Genomic DNA, 19,289 nt, shown 5'->3' on the forward strand with positions numbered 1-19,289 from the left:
AGCCGTGTGACCACGGGGCACCATTCTCCTTTCAGTCTCCTTTGCGGAAATGCAGGCTCTTTGGGAGCGGTGCAGGAGCCCTTTTGAGAGCACGAGGGTGACTTTTGGGTTGTTAGAAAAGTGTGGCATACTACAGACCGAGAAGCAGCATGGCTCACTGGAAAGAACCCGGGCTTGGATTCAGAGGTCATGGGTTCAAATGCCGGCTCCGCCTATTTATTGTCAGCTGGGTGACTTTGGGCAAGTCACTTAACTCCTCTGTGCCTCAGTTACCTCATCTGTAGAATGGAGCTGAAGACTGTGAGCCCCACGTAGGACAACCTGATGACCCTGTATCCTCCCCAGTGCTTAGAACAGTGCTTTTGCACATAGTAAACGCTTAAGAAATGCCATCATTATTATTACAGACAGCAGTGGGTGAAAAAAATCTAGCCTGCCCGGGGGCTAGAAAATGGTTAATGCTTCTCTCAAAGTGCCTCCTTACCAGAGAGGAAGTAGGTTAATTAGACACTGTGCCCCTGTTAGATTTCGGTAACATTTGTGAGCTAGTGTTACAAAACAAAATTTGTATTTAAAAACAACCGTGGACCTCAAAAACGATAACTTTAATCTTGTCCTTTTTAGGAGGAAGATATCAACTAGAGATAAAAATACCAGAAACATATCCATTCAACCCTCCTAAGGTATAGTAAGTGTATTTTTTACTCTCATATGTACATCTGTTCATTTTCTATTTCTGTCTTGGAGCTTTCTGTTCTAGAAGCGCTCAATTTATGTGAAAGCAACTCTCCCGGGTATCAGGGATTCATTAACTCGGTGGACATTTAGCTTGTAAAATGAGTGGTTAAAAAGTCAAAAAAGCATCTGAGCTATGGGAGTGCTCAAATTTTAGATTCGGAAGGAGCATAGGAAGCTTCCCTGCCCTGCAGAGGAAATGATTGCTGGTGAGAAATGTCCTAAAGCAGTCCTGTCGGCCTACGAGAACAAAAGCAATACCCATACTGTGTCAGACCAGTGGTCCGTCCAGCTCAGCGTGCTGTTTCCAGCAGTTATATGAAAAAAGTCTTGCCTTTCTTAGGCCTGACGTCGTGGTAAACTGCTTTATGAGAAGCAGTGTGACCTAGCTGAAAGAGCATGGCCCTGGGAGTCAGAGGACTTGGGTTCTAATCCCGGGGGCTCCTCCACTACTTGTCTGCAGTGTGACCTTGGGCAAGTCACTTAGCTTCTCTTTGCCCCGGTTTCCTCATCTGTAAAATGGGGATTTAGACTGTGAACCCCATGTGGGACACGGACTGGGTCCAATCCGATTAGCTTCTACTTATCCCAGTGCTTAGTATTGTGCCTGGCACATAGTAAGGCTTAATAATAATAATAATAATAATGGCATTTATTAAGCGCTTACTATGTGCAAAGCACTGTTCTAAGCGCTGGGGAGGTTACAAGGTGATCAGGTTGTCCCATGGGGGGCTCACAGTCTTAATCCCCATTTTACAGATGAGGGAACTGAGGCACAGAGAAGTGAAGTGACTTGCCCAAAGTCACACAGCTGACAATTGGTGGAGCCGGGATTCGAACCCATGACCTCTGACTCCAAAGCCCGGGCTCTTTCCACTGAGCCACGCTGCTTTCACATGCCAAATGTGAAATGTGAAATAACAAATGCCATTAAAAAAAAAATCCCTCCTAATATTCCCAACTTTTCCTCCTAGTGACCCTTTTCCTGGAATCTACATTCGGTCTTCACCGTTCGGTTCTTGCCAGCAGTAATAAATGTCTCATCCATTAATTTATTCAAAAACCACTTGAACCTGAGATTATTTTTAGCCTGCGCCACTTCCTGTGCTAATGAATTTCACCTGTTTTCCCTCCTGCGTTGGCAGAAGTATTCCATTTAGTTGCTTTGAACCTCCCACTTCCATGCTGCATTCGGTGCCAGGGCGTCCTGCCATTTCGGAATCTAGGGAGCAACAGTTAAATGTTTGTCCTGACCACATATTATGAATCTATAAATATTTGTCATATCCGCGGGGCCACCTGTGGATAGAACATGGGGCTAGAAGTGGGGACGGCCACGGACCTGCTGTGTGACCTTGGGTAGATACCTAACCCCTCTGGGCCTCATTGTCCTTATAATAATAATAATAATAATAATGGCATTTATTAAGCGCTTACTATGTGCCAAGCACTGTTCTAAGCGCTTATCTGTAAAATGGGGGAAAGATAGATAATGAGAAGCAGCGTGGCTCAGCAGAAAGAGCGTGGGCTTTGGAGTCAGAGGTCATGTTTTCGAATCCCGGCCCTGCCAGTTGTCAGCTGTGTGACTCTGGGCAAGTCACTTCAATTCTCTGTGCCTCAGTTACCTCATCTGTAAAATGGGGATTAAGACTGTGAGCCCCCTGTGGGACAATCTGATCACTTTGTAACCTCCCCAGCGCTTAGAACAGTGCTTTGCACATAGTAAGCGCTTAATAAATGCCATCATTATTATTATTATTTATTGCAATGAGCCCCATTTAGAACAAGGGCTGTTTCCAATCTCATGACCGGGTATCTATCCCAGCGAACAATTAATAATTCTGTCACTTATCTCTCCAAACTGAAAAGTCGCAATGGCCTGGTAAACACCGTATAATATCACCAGCTCTTGTTTTTCTTCAGTATGGTGACCTGTACTACACTCGGCATTCCAGATTTTATGTAGGGGAGGGGGGAGCACCCAGAGTTCTACTTTAATGTGGAATTTGCATTCTTGCTAAATTACAAGTTTAAGGAAAATTCTCGCTATAACACTCACCTGTCGCGGCCTGTGCCCACGCCAGTCTATCTGACAGTAAAGCCTGCTGCATCCAAACAGGTTTGTGTTGCCTGATGAAGGCCGCCCAATTCCCTAACAATGCCCTGGCCAAAGCGAAAACACCCGGTATAGTAGAGGGGGATATACTATATTTTATTTTTGATATCCTTGCCAATTCCAGAAATTTCATTTAGCATTTTTGGCCACTGCCTCCCATTGAACTAAGGATTTGAAGGCTATCGGGCGAGGCAGACACATCCGTAACCTAGCCCTCGAGGCCGCTCCCGTCAAGTCGCGTGGCCTATCTTTACCAAGATTAAAGAGTACCTTAATACAGTTAGTTTTTTTGTAGAGAAGGGGGGTACATTTTTGACAAACCTCAAGGAAAACGTGCCTTCTAGGGCGTGCGCCTTGGCCAGCGTGCATACAGCTGATCGTTTCAATAACACATCCATCCAGTGAGACGAGTGTTGGAGGAATGTTCCCCATCAGCCTTCTATACAAGCCGTTTGTGAAAAGACATTTGATGGGATTCCCGAGTCTGTGAGTGTGTTGTAACAAGCCTGTCAACAGAAATCATACTTCCAGGCTCAAGTGGTTAATAAGCGCAGTGTGGCCTAGTGGATAGAGCACGGGCCTGGGCATCAGAAGAACTTGGGTTCTAATCCCGCCTCGGCCACGTGTCTGCTGTGTGACCATGGGCAAGCCACTTCACTTCTCTGTGCGTCAGTTACTTCATTTGTAAAATGGGGACTAGGACTATGAGCCCTATGAGAGACCTGGATTGGGTCCAACCTGATCAGCTTGTCTCTACCCCAGCGCTTAGTTCATAGGCTGGCCCATTAGTAAGCACTTAACAGATACCATTAAAAAAACCCCAAATGTGCAGTTTTTATGTTTCAAGAGATTTTAGAAAGCAATGTGGCCTAGTGGAAACCTCCTTCCCTTCCCCACAGCACCTGTATATATGTATATATGTTTGTACGTATTTATTACTCTATTTATTTTACTTGTACATATCTATTCTATTTATTTTATTTTGTTAGTATGTTTTGTTTTGTTCTCTGTCTCCCCCTTCTAGACTGTGAGCCCACTGTTGGGTAAGGGACCGTCTCTATATGTTGCCAACTTGGACTTCCCAAGCGCTTAGTCCAGTGCTCTGCACACAGTAAGCGCTCAATAAATACAGTTGATTGATTGATGGACCCAGGAGTCAGACCGCTGGCTTCTAATTGGGGCTCTGCCACGTGTCTGCTGTGTGACCTTGAACAAGTCACTTCACTTCCCTGTGCCTTCGTAATCTCATCTGTAGAATGGAGCCCGATAGGGTAATTTTCGCTTTCTGCTAGCCATATTTTTCTATTTCTAGACCTGTTGGAGTCACTTATTTTTTTTCCATGCCATTATGCATTTTAAATTTATTTTCCTGTTTCTCTTCCTCAGATTCTCCCCATCACTTATCTCCTCTTTGACTATGGCCTGCAACTCTTTGTTTTCACTACCTTTTCCTCATTTAGTAGAAGTTTACTACTTTGTCCCTTTCGGTCCTTGAACCCCTGTCTCCTTTCTGTCTTCTTCCCACTCCGATCAGTTGTCTGGGGTGGGTTGCCTGCCACTCACTCCCAGTGAGATCAGGCATTCTTCCCTGAGGCAGGGAAAAGGCTCCTTTCTCCAGGCCTCTGCTTGGAGGCCTTGCACTCTAGTTTTTTGTTTTCCCTCCAGAGAACCTCGTCTTGGGCATTGGAGGTTGTGGTGGGGAGGGAAGGAGCAGTCAGCCAGGAGGGTGGTGATGTTTACATCCACCGTGGCATTTTATATGAAGACGAACCAAAAGGCGACCACGTGTTCTTTAGACTTGCTGGTGTGCGTTGTCAGAAACGTAAGGATGCGCATTTAGGTGCTTTTAAATGAAAGCAACCAGTTGTTTTCACCCTGGCTTTTATTCCCAGTTCACACTAATGCAGCAGCTGGGCAAAAATGGAAAAGAATGATTTCTGCTGATGTTTCAGTCGACAAGGCGTTGGTAGCCACAGGCTGGATTCACAGTGCTCACATATATTTCTAGAATCTTTTACAGTTGGTCATTCAGTGAAATTGTAGACTGAAATATAACGGGGATCTAATGGAAATGAATGTGAGTCCTTTCTAAGGTTATTTTGGTGAAATGCAAAAATAGCCTACCACACACCACACTGCAAGTGCAAACAGAAGGAATGAACATGTTGTTGTTAAACTAATAACCTTTATTTGGCAATGTTAGATGAGGCACAGAGGTTGAGTTTTTGGGGGGTTGAGTTTGTGGCGATATCAGTTGCTTAGTGCAGTGGTCCGCACAGAGAGGGCTCCAATAAATGCTATCGATTGATGGTTTTGAGAGGGAAGGGTATTCCAGGCTAGAATTAGGGTGTGGTCCAGGGGCTAGAAGCAGCGGAGTGGAGAGTGAGACACAGTGAGTAGTTGTTATAGCGACAGCATTTATCGCTGTACAGCATTTTATCTGTATAACATTTATCTGTATAGCATTTACAGGCATACTCAATGCTGGCAAAGTAGTCAAAGATGAGAATTAGACACAGTCCCCGGCCCAGGAGGGCTCACAAGCTAAGAATATAAAGGGGAGGAGAAGACTGGCAACAGAAACATAGAGATGAAACCGGAAAATATAAAAGCAGCATACCAGATAAGGACAAATGCACAAATTAAAAATATCAGTAGGGTGCTGTGGCGAAAGGAGCAGAATTGCAGGTTTCGCTGTGGCTCAGGTTGTAAGGCACAACTGTAGCCATAGCAGTTGCTACAGCAGCCTCCAGTCTTGTTGTGTTTTTGGTGTAGATGTCACGCTGTAGATGTTTTTCTCTTCCCCGCCAGAGTGGTGGGAAAGAGAAAGTGGAGGTTCAATACTTGGTCTCTCTCCCTCTTCCTTAGGGTGGGAACCCAGTGAGGAGCAGGGACTGTTTCTGACCAGATATCTTGAATTAACAGTAGTAATTCTGGTATTTGTTAAGCGCTTGCTATATTCCAGGCACTGTACTAAGTGCTGGGGTAGATACAAGTTAATAATAATAATAATGATGGTATTTGTTAAGCGCTTACTGTGTGCCAAGCACTGTTTTAAGCGCTGGGATAGATACAAGGTTATCAGGTTGTCCCACTTGGGGCTCACAGTCTTGATCCCCATTTTACAGATGAGGTAATCAGATTGGACATAGTTCCTGTCCCACGTAGGGCTCATAGTCTTAATTCTTACTTTACAGATGAGGTAGCCAAGGCCCAGAGAAGTGAAGTGACTTGCCCAGGGTCGCACAGCAGACAAGTGGCAGAGGCAGGATCAGAACCCAGGCCTTTTTGATTCTCAGGCCTGGGCTTTATCCACTAGGCCACTTTGCTTCTCTTGTTTCTACTTCAGGGCTCAATAATAATAATAATAATTACGGTATTTGTCAAGCACTTATTGCGTGCCAAGCGCTGGGGTAAATACAAGGTAATCAGATTGCCCCCGGTGGGGCGCACAGTCTCAATCCCCGTTTTACAGATGAGGTAACTGAGGCACAGAGAAGTTAAGTGACTTGCCCCAAGTCACAGCAGGCGAAACCGGGATTAGAACCCACGACCTCTGACGCCCAAGCCCGGGCTCTTTCCACCAAGCCACGCTGCTTCTTAAGAATAAGAGGAAGAGAATAAGAGGAAGAGGCACAGAGCCGACGGAGGACCTTAAAGACAATTTGGTGGGGTTTCTGCTTATTTTGGAGGGGAAGGGCTAACCAGTGAAGGTTTCTGAAGGGGGTAATAAATACGTGTAGAGTGACAGGGTAGAGAACTGATGTGGAACAGCACAATACTGTACTGATTGGAGACGGGAGAGACTGAAGACGGGGCCATGTCTGCCTTCCATCCTAATCTGTGAGGTCCTTTTGGGCAAGTCGCACCCATCTATTCTGTTGTATCGTACTCTCCCAAGTACTTCATTCAATCGTTTTTATTCAGCGCTTACTGTGTGCAGAGCACTGTACTAAGTGCTTACCACGATGCTCTACGCAAGTACAATACTAATAATAATAATGTTGGCATTTATTAAGCGCTTACTATGTGCAAAGCACTGTTCTAAGCGCTGGGGAGGTTACAAGGTGATCAGGTTGTCCCACGGGGGACTCACAGTCTTCATCCCCATTTGACAGATGAGGGGACTGAGGCACAGAGAATAATAATAATAATGATGATGGTATTTGGTAAGCGCTTACTATGTGCAAAACACTGTTCTAAGCGCTGGGGAGGTTACAAGGTGATCAGGTTGTCCCATGGGGGGCTCACAGTTTTAGTCCCCATTTTATAGATGAGGTAACTGAGGCCCAGAGAAGTGAAGTGACTTGCCCTAAGTCACCCAGCTGACAAGTGGCGGAGCCGGGATTTGAACCCATGACCTCTGACTCCAAAGCCCGGGCTCTTTCCACTGAGCCATGCTGCTTCTCAAGTACAAGAGAAGCTGCACAGTTTAACGGAGAGGGACCAGGCCTAGGAGTCAGAAGGACCTGGCTTCTAATCCTGGCGTCGTCACTTGTCCGCTGTGTGACCTTGGGCAAGTACTTCTCTTCTCTGGACCTCAGTGACCTCGTCTGTACAATGGGAATCAAGACCGTGCGCCTTTGGTGGCACCGGGACTGTGTCCAACCTGATTAGCTTGTGTCTACCCTAGTGCTTAGCACTCCGTCTGGCACAGAGTAAGGGCTTAACAGATACCATCTAAAAACAAAAAACACACCACTGAACATTTGAAGACCTACCTTTTCTGGAGAAGGTCTTGTCCCCGTCCTCCCTCAAAGCTGGTAATTATTCTGTTGTCTAAGATTTTGTCCCCTTACTTTGGCCGTGCTTTTACGCAGGCCTCTAAGTAGCCTTAATATTTTAGTATTGTGAACTCTGAACTATTGACCACATGGACAAGTGATGGGGAAGTAAATAGGTTTCAGGTCACCGCTTACAAATAGGGTGTTTTCGCCTCCTAAGGGCCTTTTGACCCAAGTTGCCTTTGGTGAGTATAACTAGAGTCTAGGGTTTAGATTTAATCTGGTCCCAGTCTAGTGTGACTGAGGCAACTGGCTTCCACCACCCTAAAATTGGGTTTTCTCGGGGCTCTGGTGGTGAACACCAGCGGAGAAGGTGACAATCTGACACCTGTCTGCGTGTTTTGTTTTGTTGTCCATCTCCCCCTTCTAGACTGTGAGCCCGTTGTTGGGTAGGGACCGTCTCTATATGTTGCCAACTTGTACTTCCCAAGCGCTTAGTACAGTGCTCTGCACACAGTAAGCGCTCAATAAATACGATTGAATGAATGAATGAATGAATGGAAAGCAGGCTCCTCGTTGCCTGCTCTGGGGCTCTTTTATTGGATTGCGGGTGGCTCAGGCGGGCGTCGTGTCCGCCGGCACCACAGAGACGGAGACAAAAGTGCCCGTGCGAAGGACGCTTCAGAGCCTTCTCTTATCCCTCACACGAGGCTCAAGAGATCCATTTGGCTTCAATTTCCTCTACACTGAGTCAGCGCTTACAATCGCAATTTTGAAATTTGTCAAAAAATCAGTGATAAGGATATAGAAGCTAAAGGACGGCCCAACTGTTGTCAGTTAAGATGTGGTCCATCTTAAAAGCCATCTCAAGATCTTCTTGGGACGTTTTGCCAACCCAACTTTCCCCATCTCCCGCCTCTTGGGTCTTAGGCGCCTTCGTTATTTTGACAAAATACCGAAGAGCTTTGTTGGTCAACTGATGCATGTATCGAGCTTTTTGTAGGCTTTTGTCCAAGGTCAAACTTTTAACTAATTCAGAGGATTGTCTGTTCCAATGTATGAAGGCAGTATACTTCAAATGCTATGCTAGGGTAGGCTGTCTGGATTTTTAGCATTAGTAATTCCATATTTATTTCTCATGTTCTGTTGAGGTGTTCCTTTTTAGTGTTGCCTCGTATTCTGTATTTTCTGGCTTTGTGGCACTTTTCAAGCTAATAATTCCTCATCCCAGGAAAAAATAACAGGAACATTTTTATCATTGCTCATTCTGTTGGGGAAAAACAGCGATCGCACCCTTTTCTCCTTTGTGACATTTTTCTGATCAAAATCGTGCTCTGTGGTAATTTCTGACTTTATGCTTTTTTAGTTTTCCACCCCTGCTGAATTAGAAGGCATATATAATCTCTTCACACAGATTGTCTCTATTTCCATGAAATTTTAACAATTGAGAGATGTAGTAATAATAATTGTGGTATTTAAGTACTTACCATGTGTCAAGCACTCTACTGACAACTGGGGTGGGTACTTAGATAATCGGGTCCCACATGGGACTCACAGTCTAAATAGGAGGAAGAGCAGATACTGAACTCCCATTTGGCAGATGAGGGAACTGAGGCACAGGGAAGTTGAGTGACTTGCTCTAAGTCACGGCACATCAGGGGACTTCCAGGATTAGAACCTAGGTCCTCCGACTTCTAGTCCCGTGCTGTTTCCACTAGGCCATGCTGCGCCCCGTTTTATTGATGTATTTGAAGGCTGCTGTTTTTGTCAGATAAAAGGGGAAGGACCAAATTTTGCTTGCCTTTGTATCCCAGGCTAAGCTTTTTAATCTTCGGAACATGGATTCAGCAATTTTGTGCAGGTCCTAATTATCTTACATTTTGATGAAGTGTGTTTTTACGCCGACCTCATGCAAGTAACCGCTCTCCCTCAGTTTCTAAACGGGCCTGAGAGGGAGAGTTGTCAGTGAAGCAGTCCTGTTGTTGTTGGAAATCATCTGGGTGCTTAGGAACGTGGCACTGCATGGGGCAAAGGAAGTCGCTATAAAACCCGTACCGTGGTTTTGAAGAGTGGGGCGTCGTGGGAGATAGGATGTTACAGTGGAACAGAAGGCAAGATAGTGATTCCTATTACTACCCGGGCTGCTACCGGCCTTCCGTTCATTTTAATGGACTTTCCCCTCTGACTCCTAACCGTCTCTTGTGCAGAATAATAATAAAAATAGTAATTTTGGTATTTGTTAAGTGCTTACTCTGCATCTTGGACTGTACTAAGCCCCGGGAGAGATACAACATCATCAGGGCCCACATGGGGCTCACAGTCTGAGTAAGAGGGAGAACAGGTATTGAACCCCCGTTTTGAAGATGAGGCACAGAGAAGTTAAGTGATTTGCCAAAGGTCACACAGCAGACAAGTGGCGGAGCCGGACTCAAACCCAGCTCCTCTGACACCCAGATCTGTGCCCCGTTCACCAGGCCACGCTGCTTCTTCTGCAAAAGGAAATAGAGAAAGGCAGTGGAAGGAGGTTTTAAGCCCAAAGAGCAAATGATGAGGGTGGGTGGAAATTTCCTAGTCCTCCCGTCTTGCCGGGCCTCCCTCTGGCTCCCCATGCCTATCACCACCTCATTTATTCCCTGATGGTGTGATGCAAGAGAGCGTAGGTGGCTGAGATGGGTGAATTATTCAGTGAGGTGGCTGCCTCTTTTCAATGCAAGCTAATTCCACTTGCATCTTTCTGTCAACACACATTTCAAGCATTGCTTTATTTTCTAGGTGCGGTTTATCACTAAAATATGGCATCCCAATATTAGCTCTGTAACTGGAGCCATCTGTTTGGATATCCTGAAAGATCAATGGTAAGAAATGTTATTTCCTTCTTCTCAGTCCTGAAGGCCAGAACCGAAATGCGAATCAATTGAACGGTCATACGTTTTCTGTGTTTTATTTTCCGCTTCCTTATTGGAATGGAGCGTCGTTCGCTCACTCCCGTTGTCCTCCGAGCACTGGGCCAGACGTCAGATGCCCCGGGCCTCCCCTGCTCCGGCCCTCTGCCCACTCGGTGGTGCGTGTAGGCGGAGGGGAGGGTATTGGGGTGAGAGGTACTCTGGCCTGGCCTGCAGCCCACTCAGAACAGTGGTAATCCTGCATCCTGCCAGCTAAGTGTGAGGAGAGGAGCAACCATCTTGGCTTCAATCAATTATATTCATTCAATCATGTTTATTGAGCGCTTACTGTGTGCAGAGCAGTACAAACCGGCAACATTTAGAGACATTCCCTACCCAACAACGGGCTCACGGCGCTTACTGCGTGCAGAGCACTGTACTAAGTGCTTGGGAGAGTGTGATAGAGCAGCGTTGGAAGACATTTTCCCTTCCTACCAAGAACTTACAGTCTTCACCTTAACGGTCAATCAATCAGTTGTATTTCCCGCATGCTTACTGGGTGCCTGAGTCCTTTGGAAAGTTGGTAGATGGAATCCCTGCCCAAAAGGACTGTGAGCCCACTGTTGGGTAGGGACTGTCTCTATATGTTGCCAATTTGTACTTCCCAAGCGCTTAGTACAGTGCTCTGCACATAGTAAGCGCTCAATAAATACGATTGATGATGATGATGAAAAGGAGGTTGCGGGTTTAAGGGGAAGAGTATGTACATATTTTCTTATCCCAAACGAACTAACTGTTTTTACAGGCTCCAGAGACGGACTGAGCTAGTTCCAGCTATCAATTAGTCAGTCAGTGGTATTTATTGAACACTTACGATGTGTGCAGAGCATTGTACTAAGACGACTACAGTATAACAGAGTTGCTAGACACGTTCCCTGGCCACTTCCCTAGAAGTCCGTGGGGCTGAAGCGGATGGCATTGCCGCCGTAATGCCTTGCCTTGTTGAAGTGTTGCCTGACTCCTTGTTGCTCCCATGGATTGGTTGCCTTAGGATGAATCTAGTTATCACTTCTAAAATCTGTAACTTTTCCCTGTAATCACTCATCAAGAATGAATAGTTAATGAATGGATCGAAATCTTTCTTGTGCAGTCTTGTTACCCTTGACTTTTCTCTCTGCCAACTAGCCTATTAATAATAACTCATTGGGGTTTTTGGCCTTCTCAATTCCGAAAGCGACAAATTTCCTTATGTTTTCTATGGCATTGTGAAATGTTTTCTTATTGTCAAGCTCCAGTAGAAGCTTCTCATCCTGATGTGGAATTTAGTGAGCGTTTCACAGTCTCGTGTGGGTTTTTTCCTGTTTTTGTCTTTTCAGGAAGAAGAATATTAATCTTGATTTCTCGGTTCCTTTTTTGGAGATACTTTCACCCCTCTGATCTTATCAGCTACCCCTAATTCCCTAACATCTCCAGATTTCTCTATTCTTTTTCTCCCCAGAATAATATATGGAATCTGTTATTTCAAATACTCAGTAAACACTCAATTCTGTCCTGCTAATCTGCCATAAAATAGGAACACAGGATTCCTTAAGTCTTCCATAATTAGACTGAACCTGCTTTTTTTCCCCATTTTTCCCTTTCATAAGTTGTTAATTTTTTTTAAAACATATCTAGTAATTTTCCTCGCACTGGATATATGAAACCTTTCTCCCAGGTGATCTTTCTTGTGTCATTCTCAGACACAGCCGTGTCATACCACCAGCTGGGAAGAGGGAAAATTATGAGTATTTGGAATCGTTCATTGGTAACAAAACCTGTAGTATCACCTGACCTATCACAGCAGCATTCCTTCTCCCTCTCCTTATCCTAAACCCAATCTCTTGGGATCATTGTTACCAAAATTCTCTCCTTTCAAAAATGTGAAAAAATCAACTATATTTCTGGCTTGCTTTTCCCATTCTCTAAGGGAGAAATTTTTTTTTTCTCAGACTGAAGCAGGTGTGGCCAGAGTAGAGTTCTGACATTCTGACTGGTGCTTCACTGTGGCAGGGGGCATTTTGGAGAATGATCGGGGTCAGAGGGAAGAACTGGGGAAAACAGTCAGTTCCAACTGAAAAAAGCCCAGATCTGTTTTTCAGTGTCTGTAGATAAATTCCAGGTTAAATGCCACCAAAAAGCCTGGAGACATCAGGCAGAAAAATAACAATAGACAAGAGCCATTCTTGGTTGTCTAGAAATGGAAAAACTTCAGAAAAAAAGTTAAAGAATGGAACCATCCACAGCTCTGGGTTTATAGCTAAATGCTTCCTCAAAGTCTCTTCCATCTTCCTTTTTTGGCCAGTCCTTGGACTTTGTGCAGATGTCTTCCTTGTCTAGGATGATCCCAAGCGCCTAGTACAGTGCTCTGCACACAGTAAACGCTCAGTAAATATGATTGATTGATCTTCACTCTTCAGAGGTACTACGGAAGCCTCTACAGGAACATTTATATTGTTTATTGGCAGACTGCACCCCCATTTGAGCACCCCTCCACTTCAGACAGATGACGTTCCTCGCTTGAATTTTCAGGTCACGATGTAGGTTTTCCGTAAACCTTTCTTGTCATGAGGGGCACCAAAGTGCTACTGATGGCAGTATTTGTGCTGTAGACTATCTGTGACTCGCGTCGACACAGTCCAGGGCCCTTCACCTGGCCATGCCCAGTGCCACTGTTCACACTAGAAATTATGGTTGGGGTTTCTCGTTCCAACAGGGCTATGTAATTTTGCCGTAAAGCTCTTTCTGGGTATCTCAGTTCTTCAGGAGCCCTACGTTTGTTTGATTTTCATGGTCACTTGGAAGCCATTCTTCGCTGCAGTGGCCATGTGGTCACTGTGTGCTTGAGCGTGCTATCGGAAGATAGTCTATCTAGAACTCAGTTTTATTTTTTTATGCTTACTATACTTAATATGGGCAGGAGCTGTACTAAATGTTGGGGTGGATACCAAGTGATCGGGTTGGGCACGGTCCCTGTCCCACACAGGGCTCACAGTCTTCTCGCGTCACAGCGGCAGCCCCTGTATCCTTAAGGCCCCTCTGCAATACTGGGAGGCAGTTCAGGGGTCTTTAAGCCTCATGAACTGAAGAACTGCACATCTGAAAACCATAATATGGCCAAGAGCTCTGGGCAGCCAGAATGGTGAGTGAGCGGTACTGCTGATGGAGGGGTGGGCAGAGAACAGGTCTTTCCATTTCGGGGACGGGGAGGGAGTGGTAGCAAGCAGCGGCAGCTGGCAGGAGACAGAACAAGGGCCGGGCTCCCCATCCCACCCCCGGGCCTGCCCCTATGGGCAGGAGTTTAGCCCACCCCGAAAGGGCTGGAGCAGCAGCCCCCTGTAGCCTGCCACCACGGCAAAAGAAGAAATAATAAAACCCGGGTGGCTTTTGAGCTGCAGTTTGGCCACACCTGGTTATCGTCGACGGGCCTTCTCTGCTTAGATTGTGGGGACACCCAAGGTTGGCCATAGTGACTTTACGTTGGGCTCATTCACTTCACCAAAGCAGAATCGCCCCCCTTTACAATCCCACGGGCTCTGCCGAGCTTCTCCCGTGTTTAGGCACCACTGCCAGTGTGTGCTTAAAGTCATCCATTGTAATCAGCCGGTCAGATGGTGGGATTCTTGCGACGAATCCCCCTCAACCGACTTGGAGCACAATTCGTTTGTTTTGTGGGGGCCTGTGTGCAGACCAGAGAGGCGGTAAGCGGCGTTTGTGTCAGAGGCAGGTGTCATGTTTAGGCAAATTTAGAGAGGCTGATTACTCGGCAGGCAGCGTTCCAAGGAAGGATGCCCTCTCCCGAAGGAGGCGGATCCCGTGCATGGCTCTGGGAGCTGCCCTTCATCCAGTAGTCTCATTTTACTTAGCTGTCTGATGTCCACCACTCCTGACCAGTTCCCTGGCCATTGTGCAGTCTTTCGGGGGAGGCGACTCTCTCACTGTCTTGTAGCATTCTGATACTCCGTGATACAATGGTCATGTGTTTTGGGACTGAAAAAGTGTAGTTTACCAGTCACAGTCTATGTGCCATTGGGCCCAGTTAAGTTTTGGTACAGTAGACAAGGTTTCAGGGGCACCTTCTCTATTCGTCTTCCCCATTTCTACCCAAAAGGTGCTCAGATATCCAGTCTGCCACCACAGGCAGCTGCTGCCTCTTTGGCAACCAGTATTTTGTACCACCTGCCTGTATAGACCTTTTTTTTTTTTAAAGGTTAGTCTGAAGAAATATTCCACTATCGGTTGAGTAGTTTTTCAGGAGTGGTGAGTGGATTGCACTGAGCCATCCATCCTCTCTTGCCCAGTCCTCTTGTTGCTTTGCACATAGTAAGCGCTTAATAAATGCCATTATTATTATTATTATTGTGAGAGAAACAGTGTGGCCTAGTGGAAAGAGCACAAGCCTGGGATTCAGAGGACCTGGGTTCTAAATCCTGGCTCTACCACATAGCTACTGGGTGACCTTGGACAAGTCACTTCACTTCTCTGGGCCTCAGTTCTCTCATCTACACAGTGGGGATTCAGTTTTGGTTCGCCCCCCTGTTTAGACCGCCCCGTGTGGGACCCGATTATCTTGTATCTAACCCAGAGCTTAGCACTCGGCATAATAATAAGCGGTTAACAAATACCATTCCTCCGAATCCCGCCAGCTCCCAAAACCCACAATTGACTCTGGGTTATGAAAATCTTAGAAAAGATTAAGCTCATGCTTGGTAAGCCATATTAAACTAAACCCCTTGCAAATCGATTTCTGGAAAAGACTCAGGCAAAGGATTTAAAGTGGCTGCACCATTTCAGTGATTGCACTGAAGCCTTAATGGGAAGGCGAGCTCCTGAAAAATGCTCATTAGCTCTGGCCGTAAGCGTTAGTGCAGTATTGAAACCTGGGCAGAAAACTGGAAGAAGAGCACTCGGTGGGTTTCACCTCCCAATGAGAATGCCCAAGCGGTAAATAGGTGAGGATGAGAGAGGTGACTGAGTATTGGGGAAGCAAATAAACAGCCCATGTATATGGGAAGGTGCAGTGTTTGTAGAGAAGTGACTGAGTATTGGGGAAGCAAATAAACAGGCCATGTATATGCGAAGGTGCAGTGCTTGTAGTATTTGCTTGGAAACAGCATCTCTTATATCCAACCCAAAGGAAGTAGTATGGCATTTGGTAAGTGCTTACTATGTGTCGGGCATGGTACCAAGCTCGGGTAGATACAAGCTAATCAGATCGGATGGCACAAAGACCTCACAGCCTTAATCTCCATTTTACAAATGAGGAAAAGGAGATGCAGAGAAGTGAAGCGACTTGCCCAAGGTCACACAGCAGACAGGTGGCAGAGGCAGGATTAGAAACCAGGTCCTTTTGACTCCCAGGCTCTGTGCTGTGTCCACTAGGCCATTCTGCTTCTCCTGTAATGCTTCCCTAAGAGTCACTGAGCAAGGACATTTAGGGGTTGGGAAAGTCTGTGAGAACTCTGCCCCCTCTTCCTCTCAGCCATGACACTCTTCTTCCTCTTTGACTCCCATGCTTATGGCCCCCACCAACTCTTCCAGGCCTTTGACCTCCCCCGTTTCGTCCCCAGTAACGGCGCCAGCTACCGTGTTGACAACATAGAAACCATCGAGGGTCAGCTCCTCCAAATCGCCCCCTCTCCAACTCCCTTCTACCTCCCACATCTACTCTCTCATCCTCCCCAGGATTATCTCAAGAAGGGCTCTCCTGCCTGCTTTCAGAATCGACCCCCTTCAGTTGGTCCTCTGACCCCAACCCTCCTCACCTTCGAAAAACACTTGCGCTGGCTTTTCTCGACTGACATCGTCGACCGATCGCTTCCCTTCCTAGGTCAAGTGTCAAGTGTGTTAGTACATTTACTGAGTGGCTGCTCAGTAAATATAGGGATTTTGCCGAAACCTGTAACAGATTACTCAAGGGTATTTTTTGGTATTTTAATTCATGGTGGGAGAGTACAGAGTAACAGAATGGGGAAACACGCTTACGTCCCACTAGACTGTAAGCTCGTAGGAGGTGAGTTCGTCTACCAACTCTGTCAAATTGTATTTTCTCAAGCGCTTAGTACAGTGCTCTGCACACAGTAAGCACTCCATAATAATGATTGATATATGATACAGTCTAGAGGGGAAGACAGGTACGGGAAATGGTAGGGCATAAGGATATGTACAGTGGTCTGCACACAGTAAGTGCTCAATATATACGATTGAATGAATGAATATACATAAATGCCATGGGGGTGGGGTTGCAGAGTGGTCAAGAGATGCACAACCAAGTTCATAGTCATTGCAGAGAGGAGGGCAGATGTGTGGGGAAATGAGGGGGCTAGTCAGGGAAGGCTGCTTGGAGGAGATGTGATCTGGGGAGAGCGGTGGACTTCAGGTTTGAAGGAAGAACAAGTTTCAAGCCTGAGGGGAAAATGTGGGCAAGAGGACGGCAGTGAGACAGATGAGATCCAGGTATGGTGGGTAGGTTGAGATTAGAGGAGCCGAGTTGTAGTCGGAGATCAGCAGGGTTAGGTTGTTGTAGGGGAGAGGGGAGGAAAAGGCGGTGGGGGTGGCCATGGGAAGTAATGAGGGACGAGGGAAAGAGTTTTCTGTGTGGAAGAGAGAGCTCAGGCCGGGGAGATTTGTAATGGCAGAAGTCGGATCGCTGTCTAGATCGCTTTCTAGACTGTGAGCCCGCCGTTGGGTAGGGACCATCTCTATATGTTGCCAACTTGTACTTCCCAAGCGCTTAGTCCAGTGCTCTGCAGACAGTAAGCGCTCAATAAATACGATTGGATGAATGGATGAATGTCTAGAATTTGGCCACCTGGGTTCAACTGGAGGTAGCAGATTTGAAGACTGCTAGACTTTGTGTCTGTTCCCCAAGCGACTGGGGAAGTCAGTCACCGGTTAATTAAAATACAAGCAACAAACATGGAGCGTCCAGGATCTCTATAGGTTGCCAACTTGTACTTCCCAAGCGCTTAGTACAGTGCTCTGCACACAGTAAGCGCTCAATAAATACGATTGATTGATGGATTAGGAGAGAGAGGAGGCGGGTGCCGGAAACTGAAGCCGGAAACTTGGGAGGGTGAGGAGGGGTCAGGGCGGGACTTCACCTCCCTGCAGTTGGATTGGTTGTAACTTTGGTGGCAAGGACATGTCTGACCTAAAAGGACTCAACAAAGAGGGTGGGTCACGTCCCTTGGGTGCTCATATCTCGTGATCAGGATCGGATATCTCAAGCTGTGTATTCTATTTACGCCATTACTCCTTAGGAGCTCTTCAGAAGATAATATGCAGTGTGAAGGAAGGCGGTTTCTTTTCTTCGACAGTCTATCTGTGTATTGTTGAATTTATCTCGCTGGAGTGGAACCATTGGGGAAAAGTGGGCCCTTTTACACCTCGGTTCTGCTAGTCTCTCAGCTGTCAGGGAGTTCTTTAATTCCACCGAGCTGACCTCTTGAAATCAGAAGGTTTATTTCATCAGTGGTTTTAGAAGCTGCAAATTAAGTAATTCAGTCCGAGTGCAGTACGGAGAGCTACTTTCTTATTTAAGGATTTTATATAACTGTCTAAACAGATCAGAAAATACTTTTCAAAATTTGCAAGTCAACCAGGCGAATGTTCAGCTAATGACTCAATAGGCTCCCTTGAAATTAGATAAGATGTTTGAGTAGTCATTTTAAGAATTGGTTTGTTGCTCCAAAATGTCAGAAAAAACGCCCCATACCGTTTCCGTTCTATCACATCTTTTTATCCTGTTAGCCTGAAATTTTGGTTGATTTTTCTCTTCGTGTCTGTCCTTCCTTGAATCGTAGTAATGACAGGAAGAAGAATTTTCGTATTTAAGTGTTTACAATGTCCCGAGCACTGGATCCAGCCAGGGACTGGAAAATAATGACTTTCCATTCATTTTTCCCAGTGGTACCCGACACTTTCACTCAATGTCCGGGATTAATAAATGCCTAATTGACTGCGGCCACCAAGCCAACAGAGGGAGTTGAATGCACATATGCAACCTACTTCACAGATTGGGAAATAGGGGGAGAATGAGGCTGACGAGGTCTCTGGAAGTTGTCAGAGAAGCAGGTGTTGGAATACTAAATTCAGGTTTCTAATCTGGGCGTAGGAAGCTAACAGAAAACAACCACCATAGTTCTTGATGCCTTTTGTTTCCAGTACATCGTGACCAAGCACCCATTATTTCCCACCTCGACGACTGCGTCACCCGCTTGGCTGACCTCCCCGCCTCCTGTCTCTTTCCACCCGCTCCAGTCCTTACTTCGCCTTGCCGCCGGATCATTTTCCTGAAAAGCCTTCCAGGCCACATCTCCCCGCTTCTCAAAAACTTTTAGCGGTTTCCCCATCACCTCTGCATGAGACAGAAACGCCCTACCGTCGGCGTTAAAGCACCGTTACAGCTCTTTCCTCCTACCTTGCCTCGTTGGTTTCCTGCTATAACCCAACCCACCCACTCCGCTCCTCTAACACCGATCCAGTCTCTGTATGTTGATCTCATCTATATGCCACCACCGACCCCTTGACCACAGTCACCGGGGCACTCTCCCCCTTCACGTCCAGCAGTCCGCCACTCTCCCACCTCCAAATCCCTCCTGAAAACAACCGCATCTCCGGGAGGCCCTCCCCACCTCTTTCCCCTCTGTGTTGACCGTGAACTTGGCGGTGTGCCCTTTAAACACTCTGATACTCACCCCAGCCCCATCATCAATCGTATTTATTGAGCGCTTACTATGTGCAGAGCACTGTACTAAGCGCTTAATAGCCCCATAATAGTCATGTAAATGTACC

The 19,289-nt window shown here is 46.3% G+C and overlaps 1 protein-coding gene across 1 annotated transcript in view; it reads left to right on the forward strand.

The window, feature by feature from the left end:
* UBE2K (ubiquitin conjugating enzyme E2 K) overlaps positions 1 to 19,289 on the forward strand; it is a 72,204-nt gene that overhangs the window by 47,428 nt on the left and 5,487 nt on the right. The window contains exons 3-4 of the mRNA XM_038752828.1: positions 625 to 683; positions 10,348 to 10,430. Of these exons, the coding sequence (XP_038608756.1) occupies positions 625 to 683; positions 10,348 to 10,430 (142 nt within the window). The remainder of the gene's footprint in view (positions 1 to 624; positions 684 to 10,347; positions 10,431 to 19,289) is intronic.

The sequence above is a fragment of the Tachyglossus aculeatus genome, chromosome 10 (assembly GCF_015852505.1).
Source record: "Tachyglossus aculeatus isolate mTacAcu1 chromosome 10, mTacAcu1.pri, whole genome shotgun sequence".
NCBI classification, from domain to species: domain Eukaryota; kingdom Metazoa; phylum Chordata; class Mammalia; order Monotremata; family Tachyglossidae; genus Tachyglossus; species Tachyglossus aculeatus.